Source organism: Drosophila hydei, unplaced genomic scaffold (assembly GCF_003285905.1).
Source record: "Drosophila hydei strain 15085-1641.00,03,60 unplaced genomic scaffold, DhydRS2 tig00000211-arrow-pilon, whole genome shotgun sequence".
NCBI classification, from domain to species: Eukaryota; Metazoa; Arthropoda; class Insecta; order Diptera; family Drosophilidae; genus Drosophila; species Drosophila hydei.
Genome location: NW_022045685.1, coordinates 563952 through 577000, shown reverse-complemented (window position 1 = coordinate 577000; position 13049 = coordinate 563952). Strand labels below are relative to the sequence as shown.

The window sequence follows — 13049 nt, the reverse complement described above, 5'->3', positions numbered from 1 at the left end:
AACTAATCCTAAACTCAATGCGACCTGATCAACTGCGAACCATATATATAACCATATATATATATATGTATATATACATTTATATGTATATATAGTATATATTGTCCACACAAATCTAACTAAATTATATAAACTTGCAACACAGCCGGAACATAATGGATCCAAAGATTATGAATGAAAATTAATTTATATATATAGATATATGATATATATATATATACCTACGTTATACCTAAACTTGTATTTAAACGAAATGTGGGAAATGATTGAAAAAAAAAAACAATTAAATACGTTCCTCTATATATATTAAAACTCTAAACAAAATGAAGATATATTTAAATATATATCACATAAGTTCATCCATATTGATATTATCTAGTAATAGACTCTCTCAGTTCACAAATGAACCAGAAAAAAAATGAAAATAATATGATTTTCAAACAAAATTTTCCCAGTTTCCAGTCGAGTTTTCCTTGCTTTTTTAAAAACTCTTTTATAGACTCTTTTATGCTTCGATTCCTATTCTAATTGTGCTTTATAGAGCCTAAAACAATTCTAATTATACTAATAATTTAATAACCCACCATTTAGCTGATAAGTCCCAGCTGAGAAGTCAAACAAAAGAAAAAAGAAAAAATAAATAAAATGTGAAAACAAAAAAAAAAACCAAGCGTTCAACTCGTAATATAATATATACACCATATATATATATATATATATATATATATATATATATATATATATATGTGTGTGTAAATAGCAAAAGTCCAACAATATGCATTATATACATATATTTATTGAAAGTAAATGTTAGATGAAAAATACAGTAATAGAAGAAAAGAAAAGTAAACATAAAATCAAGACAAAAGTGGAGCAATTCCAGATGCAAAATCTATTTACAATACAAAAACAAAGAGAAAACTAGGAAGAGTCGAGAAAAGTCAGCACAGAAGGCATATATATGTATATATAAATATAAATATATATATATCTAGATCTCTCTCTCTATATATATATATATATTTTCCACAAAGTAAACTTTGTCAAGAGAGATAGGACGAGTTATTGTTGAACAACTGGACAAGCTGTTGGCCAAAGATCGTGCTTCAATCCAAATTGCAGTCCAAATATTTTTCGATCTATGTTAGCTGTTTGTTAAATGCCCGCGCGGCAGAGAGCGAGAAGGCAATATGCAGTTCAAGTAAATAATGTGCAAAAAGAAAAATATATATATATATAAAAAACCAGAAAAAAAAATGTTCATAAAAAAAAATTAAAATGTTCTATTTGATGTTACAAAAATGAAAAAAACCAATAAAAGAAAAAAAGATTTGTGAAAACAAAAAATACAAACAAGTAATTTTTTATGCACACTCAGCGTGCGGCGGCTCTTGAACCGTAAAGCAAAACAGACAGCTGGAGGCAAGGGCCAGTCACCGAAACGTATGATTGAGCTCGATCTGTGTGGCTGACTAATTGAAAGCTGGCGTAGCTGAATTGCTGATAACCCATAGGGGATCACATGAGTGAGTGACTCTGTCAGCGATCAAAAATTTCACAATTGTTTAAAGATTATGTTATGCTTTTCTCCGATATATGCACATAGATATACAATTTGTTCAATTTATTTATTCTCTAAAGTCGCAACTAATTGTTTTACATACAGTATAATGGTATTGAAAAGTCTGTAATATCGTACTATCATTATTTGAAGGCATAAAGCAATATTAAGCAGTTAGTTGAATTTGGAAGGTGTCTTACAATTTCGGCAGGCCAGCAGAGATGGCGCTTTCAATGCCGCAATGATCTTCGCCGCGCACAATACGGAAGAAACCATTATCACCCCAGTCGGTGTTCCATGAGTTGCCAATTAGCCAATAGGGCACTTTGCTATCGCCCCAAACGCCCCAGCCGAGTATGCGTATGGCATGACCGCCCAACTCTTTTCCGTGGACATGCTTGTAGACGCCAGTCTTGTACAAAATCAAATCTTCATAGACTGTGAATGCACCCTCCACGGGTCCGTTGGTCATGATTTCGCGTTGAATATCGCGGGGATTGCGACTGATCGAGTATGACTTGGAACCGAAATGTTTGTCCTTAGCATAATCAACGGAGTAACTGGACTCACATTGATGCTGGCAGCGCGGAGTTTTGCCATTTTTGCAGGGTGGTCGTGTTCCGTTTACGTGATGCTCACAGGGTTCGATTTCATAGGGACGACAGCCCTGAAACATACAAAAGGCCGATTAGCTACTTTGAACTGCACTGCAGTGTTCTGTGAGTTTACCTCATTAGAATGATAGGAGCCACCGCTCACAATACCCTTGTGGGTCCAGTAACTCCAGGCAGCGCCAGGGAATCCGCCATTGCAGCCAAATCCGCAAGTATGGCAACAGGAGACCAAATCATCAGCCGAGAAATGAAAATTTACAGTGCCATTGGAATGTATGCACACCTAAAAATGAAACAAGTCAACAAATTTCTCAATCTAAACAAAGAGCCTACGCTAGCACACACACAAAGCCATACAAACAAATAGCAATGCAATGCAACGCAACGCAATTGTGTGAAATCGATAATCTAAATAGTGATAAGCATAAAGCAGCTGCGTCATCTGCTTTGTTTTTTTGTGGGTATGTTGAGCGAGGCTTGGGTCAGTGGGGCATCGCAACTTACACGATCAGACATCGCCTCAACGGCACCAAAGGCCCAGCAGGATCCGCATGAGCCCTGATCACGTATTTCTCCGATTGTTGGACAGTTGGGCCAGGCAGTACGTGCATCAAACGATTCGGGCAGCTCGTCCCCATCATCGCCTACCAGATTGCCAAGTACTTGGCTTTTTTCGGGCAGCGTAAACTTATGCGCATCGGGATGGACGCCCATAAGACCACGTATATGAAGCTCGGATACAGATTCATCAAAGTTGCGACCAGCCTGAGATAAACATTATAATAATAACCATTTTAGACACATGTATGTCACGTCATCAACTAAAAACAATAATATTGGCTTACCGTCCATGTCTTTGCTTTGCTGCGCACTAGCTCTATAAAATCATCGCTAAGCATATGCGGATCATCCTTAATAGCGGCAGCTATAGCTGCCAGGGCCAGCAGTGCTACAGTCGCTGCAAAATATTTCATTTTACAGCTGCGTATTCGTCAAAATGGCGCTGACAACGCAATTGAAAAATTGTCAGAGAATAGCCAGCTAATCGTATGTATATATAATATATATAAATTTGTCAATATAGATAAAAACGTAGGCCTCTCGAATGTTATTTAGTCGACTGACAGCCACCAGCAGCAATTGCAAACTGTTGAACAGTCTAGTTAGGCTTAATTTATATGCGTTGTTTCTTTTTTGTTCAAAGTAACTGATAAGCGGCCATTGTAGTGATGAGAAAAATGATGTGGTTCTCTTATCGATATATCACAGCTGCGATATTTGTGCAGTACTGGTCATATTGATATTTTATTTTTATTATGAGCAAGTTTTTGGCCAATTTGAAACTATCTGGTTGCAATACTGAAATAATTTATATATAATAATAGCCATAATATTATGATCTGAGTTATCAATCCCATATATATGTACAGTCTATGCGGACAATTATATCTGTACGAACATATCTAACTTATTTATTTAAACATTAAAACAATCAAATCATATTATCTTAACATTTATTTTATTTACAATGCTTTTACTACTTAATATTATCACAATCCCACATACTTTAGTTTAGACATATGGATTCCAGTTACTACCGTCTTCCGGTAACAAATTATTCGTTATAAGCAATATTACGTCTATAATCCACCAGACGCCAACGCCGCCCATTGTCAATAGTTTGCCCACAGCAGTGCCGGTTTGGCCCAAGCAAAATCGATCCATGCCCAAGAAGCCCAGCAACATGCTGTAAATCAGTGTGGTTACGAAATAGTGATCTGTGTAACGTACACATGGCACGCCATCCCGAAAGAATGTGCGTGCCCCGTAGCAGTCGATATCCGTGTAAACTGTGCATTGGACTTTAGTGTGCTCCACATCCTCATAGTTGGAACCACCAAAATGAAGACAGCCGTAGCCCTTCTCATTTTTTGCCGAATCGTTATTTCGATGATCAATTGGCTCTTTGCATTCTAGAAAATCTCGAGGTAAAAAGGAGCACATTACATTCGGTCCCAACGGATTGAACGCCGAGTTGGTTGCTGAAGCTGCTTGCGAATTGGAACCAACTTGTGATTGGGCCTGTACGGGTACAACCGATTGTACAGCCGTACCGGACACAACCGTTTGGGGCTGCTCCTTGTCACTGCGCGCTTGAATAGCATGGCTGACCGGATTAATGACTAGAAACGGGATGACAACGCTGAACAAAATCAGTTTTCGATCCATTGTTTTCTTGCAATCTGTTGCAGTGCACCACAACTAGAGATGTGAGAGAGACAGCTAGCTACGTGCCAAAAAATCATCGCACGCTGTAGTCTATCACGATTGCAAATCATCGATATTTCCTCAACGCTGCTTATCATTCTATAATGGCGTCCCTAAAATATGATAGCTTGTGGTATTATAAACTGCCGGCGTAATTATCTGATCGTGATTTTTTAAAGTATACATTTAGAATCAATAAGCAGAAAGTGTCAAAAACGGACGAATACAATGTCCTTAGTCAAGTTTAGTATATGTTATTTCCATGCTATACAGATTGCAAAACATTAACATTTGCAATGGATATTTTTGAAAATATATGTCGCACTTGCGGCAACGACTGCTTGGATGCAATGAACATATTTGAGGATAACATTACGGCACTGGAGAAGAGCATTCCTATATCTGAAATATTGTCGACATGCTTGCCCACGTCTGCATCACTGCCAGTGGTGAGCAAGGACGATGACTATCCCAAGCAGATATGCCGTGTTTGCATCAAAAAACTGATTATGATATACGAATTTAATAATAAATGGATAACGGCAAATAATGAATTCACCGTGGCATTGAAATTCGAGCAACGCCGCAATCGATCCCGCCTTTCGCAGTCAGTGCCATTGGCTCCCGACGACCAGATACCACTTAAATGTACTGTGCAGGCGATTGAGGCAAATGTTGAACCAATTGCACCAGCCAACGCCACTGGCATTAAGGCAGAAACCATTGTGTTTAAACATGAGCCACATGAAGGTAAGCTCTGCACATTGAACAGATTCGGGGCTTGAATTAAAAATTGTTCACTTTTCAGGCACTGAGATAGGAACACTCATCGATGAAGCTGAATTGAACCACGGACTGACCGCAAAGACCAACTCAGAAATTGCTTCGACAATCAACTACCAGTGCGCCTTATGTGATGAATGCTATCACACGCTTGCGGCCTACCAGAAGCATCATAAAGTCAGCCATCGCAACTCTCAGTTCCTATACTATACTCCAGGACAATAGAGCTATCTCTATATTGACATAAATAAATAAATATATATATATACCGAAACTATTTGTATACATTTGTTTGTTTTACTTAGCTATTTTTTATATTGCGGCAGCGCGTAAGAATGAAAACAAAGGGTACAGAATTATTTGACTAATTATCTTCGTCGTTGCGCACTTTTTCGGCGCGTGGATCATCGTGCCGAAAGACTACATATCCCATCTTGTAGCGACGATTGTCACCATCCTTGGCGTAGTAGTTAGTCAGGCCAATGCCAGCCATAACAATGCCTGCAAGAGCTAGGGCCGAACCGCCAACGATGTCGGGAATCTCATTCCAGGCGCGCTTTAACAGGGACGTTGTGCCTCGGGCGGCGGGTGCTGACATCGTAGGCGCCTGCAAGTTTAACTTAAATGTAATAATATTCTAATATCAACTAGTAATATTATTATACTTATTAAATATACGCGTTTCAGTTACACAACAAGAGCAATCCCGTTGTTTAGCGATGTGGTTTGACAGCAGTATTTATAAGTGTTATCGATAGTTGAAAACAACAAACTCAAAGCAGCACAGTAATTCATGCAAAGTTGCCAGTGCTGCTCAATTTCTCCAAATGCCAACTTTTTATTTGGTTTGCTGACAATAGCCTGTTTAAAAAATTAAAATATACATCATCTAGAAAATAACTGTTTACTTCATATAAGCATTTGTAATGGTTCTTTGTATAAGTGATCCGAAAGTACGCGTCCTGACAGTAACTTAGCAAGGCGGTGAAATGTACAAAAATTTGCAGTAATACCCGTTTGTCCGCCAAATTCTAAAATATATCGACTATTTCATTATTAACCATGTAAGTTTCTACAGAATTTTAACAGAATTTGCTCCTCCCTTTACAGACATTTCAACTTATCGCTTCCAACAAGTGTGTAAATTTCACTCATCTTTATTTCTGTTTATAAGCTTTTTATGGAAACACCTCAAAGTTAATCGTAGCGGCAATACAATATGACGGCCGTACCGGGACGTGCTCTACATTATGTTTTTAAGATTGGTGATCGCAGTAAGAATTCGTTCTTCTTTCGAACAATTCTGGGAATGCAGGTAAGATGGAGAGCAGTTTAATTGGCAAGCTGCAAAACCCGGTTATAATGAACGGTGTAGACAAATGTGTCTATGTGTCAGCTTGCATGTGTGAGCAATTGGTACACTGTGTTGGAGCTACAGATATATATTTTATCTGAATAACGTGACTTTGCAATTTCTTTGTTTATTATGTACTAATAGATGTTAGATAAGGAGCGACTGATATTCATTTATTCTTTTTCTTTTCAAATAATCAACAGGTCTTGAGGCATGAGGAGTTCAAGGAAGGCTGCGATGCTGAATGTAATGGGTATGCGCCAAGTTGAATGTGAACGCGATGCCCTCTAAAAAAATACTCATTCTGTACTTTTCATGCGCAGACCTTACGATAATCGCTGGAGCAAGACCATGGTTGGCTATGGACCGGAGAAGTCGCATTTTGTCATTGAGTTAACTTACAACTATGGCGTGAAAAGCTACACGTTGGGTAACTGCCTCCAGTTTCATCTGATTCTTCTCATCTCAACTCAACTTCTCATCGTGCACTTGCAGGCAATGACTTTGGCGGCATCACCATTAAGTCCAAGGATATATTACCGCGTGCCTCCGAGTTTGCGTATCCTATTACCAAGCAGGGCGATAAAAGTGTGCTAACCTCGCCAGATGGCTATAAGTTTTACATAGATGACGCATCGAGCGGCAGTGATCCAATGGAGCAGGTTGAGCTGCATGTGACTGCATTGAAAGAGTCACGCGCGTTCTGGGTCGACATTCTCAAAATGCAGGTGCTAAATGAGAGCCAGGATTCCATTGTACTCGCATATAACAAACAACAGACAGCTCTTCGCCTCACGGTACTTAATGGGAATCTGGATCGCGCTAAGGCGTATGGTCGCATAGCTTTTGCGGTGCCTGCAGCTGTTCAGGAGCCGCTGTTCAATGAAGTCAAGAATGTGGGCGGGACCATATTGAAGCCATTGATAGCACTGGAAACACCCGGCAAGGCGACGGTGACGGTGCTAATTTTGGCCGATCCCAATGGCCACGAGATATGCTTTGTTGATGAGGAGGGCTTCTCGCAGCTGTCCGAAGTGGAGCCTAATGCTGCCGCGCAACTGGACAAGTACATTCGCAAAGATCCATTCCAAGACAAGACGCAGCAGTAAACTAACCATCAACAGTCAGCATTGGGCCCACTTAAGTAATATTAATGAAAATATATAGATCAGACAATTAATATTATATATATATATAAATGTATATTTTCTTAAATAATGTAGACAAAGCTTAAGAAAATGCATAATTTTATTTAAGTGGGGCAATTGTTAATGATGTACGCCGTTCATGTTAAAGCTTAATGATTAAATCTTTGATGTATGTATGTCGTTTTGCATGCATACATACATACATACATGCGTACATGCATACATTCATATACATACATATGGCTTTACATTAAAGTTAATATATATGACTAATTTAAGTGTCTCACACTGAGATCTTTAGCGAAGCGATAATCGGTTCGCAGAGAGTGGACTAGTGGGGAGTGTTCGACTTGGGAATACCCTGCATACATACACGACACAAATATGACATTTAACTCGGTGTGTCCCATGGAGCTGGAAGTATTATTATATTTTTGCTCTTGTGGTTCATATGTGAAATGATTTTATTAATTTGCATCTATATAAGAACAGAAAGAGTTTGATGACGAGTCAGTTGTTCAGCAGATTGATCAGGGAAGCATGAGCGAGGGTATTACTTTAGAGTTCTGTATATATGAAATTATGTTTGACTTGCTTTTGGAACAAAGGTAACTGGCTTACCCTTGAGTGGATAACTGTCTACTGCCTTTATAGACAGAGCTATAATATGTATAAAAATACCCGACTTTGAAATCAAATTTAGCTACACACTTGTCCATTGTACGAGCATCCTGCAGTTGGGTGTACCCGGCCTGTGTTGAACTATGTTCAGAGCTTTGTCTTAAATGACAAAGATATATTATATATAAATATATATATTTTTAAAAACAATAATAAAATAAGAATAAAGGGTCAAAGTATTCCGTATTTATTTGTCATTACTTTCTGTTATTTTTCCACGTTTTTTAAAGTTGATTTTAGTTTGGTTTAAATCTGTTTTCAATTTAAATATTTTTTGTTTAATTTTTTCTTTTTTTTTTTAAGAAATTTTCATTTATTTTCTTAACCAAAAACGCGTTTTTATTTACATTTTTTCGAGTCTAATTAGTGGCGTCATGTCAAATTCCTGGGTAGTACCGCCAGCTGGTGTGGCGCCACAGATTCCAGCGTGGAAGTTAAAGGGCTGGTCGGAGCAACAGGAGCACGCGATGTGGCGAAGCTGGGCACAGAACTTCGCCAGATCTGGGCACAATGAGGCTGCCAATTATTACTTTGATAAATGCATCGACGGGGCGAATATCAATGACTTTATGGCCCGTTCTCTGCGCAGTAATTTCTATCGAAGTATTGCCAAGGTGGATCAGGCTCTTGAGGATAGCAAGCGGGCAGCTTCGATAGCGCCGGCCAATGCGTACGTCAATCTTCAGGTGGCCGATGCGCTCTACGATCTGAATAGGTTCGAGGAGAACAAAGTGTCATTGTACATCAACACGACCTTGTACACGGGCACCAAGCTGCAGCCGTACAATCGTCGTCTGCAGATCGTGAATGCCAACTTTCACAACAATGTCGGCGATAGCTTGCGTCCATTTTTTCTGAATAACATGTCGAAAATGCGGGAAATCTTTGATGCGACAATGAAGGTGGATAGCCAAATGGAACCCGCCCCACGCTGGAAGGTGCTTAAGGACCTCAATAAGTGCGAAGTTCGCAGCATCCAGGAGAAGAATGTGGTCCGGATATCGCCATTGGAGATGGCTAGACGCAAGCGCAAGACGAAGATCTATCATCAAAACTACTTGAACGGCTCATGGATCGATGTGGCCTTTCTCAAAGCACTGCGCAAAAGTCCCATTGTGCTATTGGATAAACATTACAAGTCCGCCAAGGAGCGCAGACAATACTTGGATAATTCCTATGCAACTGTCAAAATGTTTAGCAAAATGCTTCACAGTCGCAGTCCCATGTTCAGTGAGCAATACCAGCTACCTAAGACTATGGAAAGCCTCCATCAATCCAATATGTATCGCATACAGTATCAGACACGCAGGAATATGCTATCGATACTGCGCACTATTCGCGCCATACGTGAGCAGAAAGACGTACAGGTGAGTCGGACGAACGGCCAAACGGTACCCATTTTGCCCGAATGCTTGTGTTGTCAAGTATGGAACATGCAGCAGCTGGCATGGCTGTAATTCACAGTTTATATGCATTATGCTTGGTCAGCAGCATTAGACCGAGTCGATTCAGCTTTGTCCGGACTGATGTCCTTCCGAATGAGTTGTTGGGCTCTGAAACTCAGCAATTTAAATATTCAATTATTGATTAAAATCATGACTAAGATTGTTACAGTAGGGCGTCTGTCAAATGGACAGACGGTCGGACGGACAGTCGGATAGACGGAAACGCGGTGGGACAGATAGTCGGACAGATAGTAGGATAGACGGTTGAGCAAATAGACGGACAGACAGGTGGACAAATAGTCGGACAGACAGTCGGACAAATAGTCTGACGGATAGTCGGACAGACGGTCGGATAGATGGTCGGACAGACAGTCGGACAGGTAGTCGGACAGGTAGTCGGACAGATAGTCGGACAGATAGTCGGACAGATAGTCGGGCAGACAGTCGGACAGATAGTCGGACAGATAGTCGGACAGACAGTCGGACAGACAGTCAGACAAACAGTCGCAGAGACGGTTGGACAAATGGTCGGACTGACGGTGAGCCGACCAGTCGGACAAACAGTCTGACGGATAGTCGGACAGACGGTCGGCTGTGCAGTCAGACAGACGATCGGACAGACAGTCCAACAGAGGATCGCACAGACGGTCGAAGCGGACGTTCTTAATGCTTCATAATTATTTAAATAAAATTCAACGTGCAGCGTCTGCGTAAGTTTGTGTCAAAAGTCATGTTCGAGTTCGTTGTGCTGAAGACGAAGAGGGTAATGCCCTGGAAGATAGAGTTTATGAACGAGGTGTACAACCACTTGGCATTGAGTTTGTGCGAAGCGTATAAAGTGCCGAACTATAAGGTGTCCCCGTATGATTATGACTCCATGTGCCGTCTGCTCGGCGTCAATCCGTTCAAGCCCACCGAGGTGCACGAAGTGGTGTTTGGCAAGCGATCGTCGTATGTTTATGAAGACCACGGATCTGTATTCGACCAGGGCAAGGAGCTCAGGTGAGCTGCACTTAATCGTAGATGAATGAATGCAGATAAACCAAATCGGCATTTGCCCAGGCTGGCCAAAGCATTGCTGGATAAGCGCTTGTATTTCTCCACGCTGCCAATCGAGCGTAGCTATTTGCTGTTCGAGATCGCGGACTGTTTGCTGTCGCAGAATCATCTGGTGCAATGCCTGCTGTATGCCAAGCGTTCCATTGAGGAGGCCAGGCGAGCCAATAGCATAATCTGGGAATTTCTAGCCACCATGGTGCAGGCGAAGGCGCACGCCATCCTCTGCAAGTTCGAGCGTCAGGCGGAAGTGCTCAATTCGGCCTACCATCTGGCCAAGGGTCTCAAATCGGCCAAACTCTGCACCTTCATCGAGCTGTGTCGCATGCTCAACAAGGATTACATGATGCTACGGAAAATGGCAACACCCGCGGCTACTAAGCGAACGCGCTACCGTCTCTCGAATCGCTCCAGCTACGTACAGTCGTAGTCAAACGCCAAGCACGGGCCAATCGCGCCAGTGGAGCGAGTGCCGTACAATGACCACAATGCGGGACTTCCCTGCATTCCATTGTACAGCACCCGCTCCACTCTCTCGACTGCAGCTCTAGCACGGCGTAACTATTGCACTTCTTTTATTTAACCAAAATCAACAAAAAAAACTTCAAATTTTATGCTAAACAATACAAATTGATATTACAAAATTGTGTAATTCAAAAAGAAAACCCAAAAATAATTATGAAATGTTAAATATTTATTGAACTGTTATAGATCAAATTCAGAAAATTTTAAAAATAAAGATTTATTATTTTTTTGTTGTTACAAATTGAACTCATGAGAACTGCATAGAGGGGCAAGAAACGGACAATAGTGCTCTCACCTTGGTAAATATAGCTCAGGTTCGATTCGAGCTACTTTGGCTGTATTTCAAGCATACAGAACACACTGAGATTTCAATACACAAATATTTTTTGTTACGATTTCGTTGTGTAACGTTGAGAGGTATTCAAAAAAGTTTGTATCTTAATTCTAAGCATAGTTTATGAGAATTTATTTTTCAGATTTAATGCTTAACTTTTATAGTCTTTGAGTTATATTTAAAAAAGTATTACTAAATACTACTAAATACTACAGCTTATTTTCTCCTAAAAATTTCATGAGATGGACGCTAACGGCATTTGCTTATAGCTATAAAGACTTAGCTCGTTGTCTAGAACGGAAGCAAGAAGTCTTGATGATTGATTCTTTGGTTCTGTTACATAAATTGAAGCAAAAGTAAAGATTGATGAATATACCAAGTCAATATTTTTTATATAATACACCTTTGGACTCGATCCTTCCTCTAATATTATACCATAAAAATCCGCATTTATTGATGTGATAATAAATTCGAATGGAAGCTTTAAAAAAAGTTTCTTTTTTGAGTCTGGAATTACTATATATAACAGCTATAGAACATATTTAGGTTTAATTGTGTACCATAAAATTAAGAGAATGCCATCAATGCAAAAAGCTTACTGAACAAATTAATAGCTCATTTTTTATTTACATTTTTTCAGTTTAATGGACAAATTTTTGGAAAATATGTTGACATTTAGTTATTTATATACAATAATTATTTCCCCAAAATTTTTTAGTCAAAATTAGAATGTTTATTTTACTGCTAATTAATTGCTAAATACTAAAATGCCTACATTAATTATTTGTTGATTTATTAATTTAAGCTGACAAAATTAGAGTAACAAAACATTAGAACAATATGAAGGGAATACCCCTTATGTTGCTGCTAACGAGTCAACTAGACTCTTTTATATGCATAATCACGATTTTCTTTTATCAATCGAGTTTTACAATAAAACTTAGAGTTTTAAAAATATACTACAGGGAATACCCCTAGTTGTTGCTTATTGACTGAACTGCGATTAGTTATATGCGTATGTAAATGTTTATTTTTTTATATTCTGTCATGCATAATTTACATTAGAAACTGTTAATTATATAGGGAATACCACTAAATTTTTTTATACTTTTTTATAGTCTTATAAATTGCTTTTGATCATATTTAACTGACAAAATTAGATTTGTAAATTGGTATTAAAATATATAGGAAATACCCCTTATGCCATTGCAAATCACTCGACTAGAATTTGTAATATGCTTTATTAAATTGGCTTAATTATTAAAATTATTTATTATTAA

At 39.2% G+C, this 13049-nt stretch overlaps 6 protein-coding genes across 6 annotated transcripts; 3 read left to right on the top strand and 3 right to left on the bottom strand.

The window, feature by feature from the left end:
• Window positions 1-1626: 1626 nt before the first annotated feature.
• LOC111603094 (cathepsin B) lies at window positions 1627-3374 on the bottom strand. The gene is made up of 4 exons (XM_023320554.2): window positions 3021-3374; window positions 2680-2940; window positions 2291-2458; window positions 1627-2228 (listed from the first exon to the last, which is right to left on the bottom strand). Exons 1-4 carry the CDS (start codon window positions 3147-3149, stop codon window positions 1758-1760), a joined length of 1029 nt encoding a protein of 342 aa, XP_023176322.2. The 5' UTR covers window positions 3150-3374; the 3' UTR covers window positions 1627-1757.
• A 303-nt stretch (window positions 3375-3677) lies between these two features.
• LOC111603097 (TM2 domain-containing protein CG11103) lies at window positions 3678-4494 on the bottom strand. Its single transcript, XM_023320557.2, has one exon. The coding sequence runs from the start codon at window positions 4402-4404 to the stop codon at window positions 3748-3750; it is 657 nt and encodes a 218-aa protein (XP_023176325.2). The 5' UTR covers window positions 4405-4494; the 3' UTR covers window positions 3678-3747.
• Window positions 4495-4601: 107 nt separating this feature from the next.
• LOC111603096 lies at window positions 4602-5518 on the top strand. Its single transcript, XM_023320556.2, has 2 exons — window positions 4602-5193; window positions 5252-5518. The coding sequence occupies exons 1-2, from the start codon at window positions 4695-4697 to the stop codon at window positions 5449-5451; spliced, it is 699 nt and encodes a 232-aa protein (XP_023176324.1). The 5' UTR covers window positions 4602-4694; the 3' UTR covers window positions 5452-5518.
• On the bottom strand, window positions 5501-5982 carry LOC111603098. The gene is made up of 2 exons (XM_023320558.1): window positions 5892-5982; window positions 5501-5833 (listed from the first exon to the last, which is right to left on the bottom strand). Exon 2 carries the CDS (start codon window positions 5822-5824, stop codon window positions 5591-5593), a length of 234 nt encoding a protein of 77 aa, XP_023176326.1. The 5' UTR covers window positions 5825-5833; window positions 5892-5982; the 3' UTR covers window positions 5501-5590.
• Window positions 5983-6061: 79 nt separating this feature from the next.
• LOC111603095 (glyoxalase domain-containing protein 4) lies at window positions 6062-7851 on the top strand. The gene is made up of 5 exons (XM_023320555.2): window positions 6062-6290; window positions 6401-6541; window positions 6784-6833; window positions 6904-7010; window positions 7076-7851. The coding sequence occupies exons 2-5, from the start codon at window positions 6446-6448 to the stop codon at window positions 7687-7689; spliced, it is 867 nt and encodes a 288-aa protein (XP_023176323.1). The 5' UTR covers window positions 6062-6290; window positions 6401-6445; the 3' UTR covers window positions 7690-7851.
• An 862-nt stretch (window positions 7852-8713) lies between these two features.
• LOC111603133 lies at window positions 8714-11559 on the top strand. The gene is made up of 3 exons (XM_023320608.2): window positions 8714-9776; window positions 10558-10856; window positions 10917-11559. The coding sequence occupies exons 1-3, from the start codon at window positions 8784-8786 to the stop codon at window positions 11338-11340; spliced, it is 1716 nt and encodes a 571-aa protein (XP_023176376.1). The 5' UTR covers window positions 8714-8783; the 3' UTR covers window positions 11341-11559.
• The last annotated feature ends 1490 nt before the right edge of the window (window positions 11560-13049 follow it).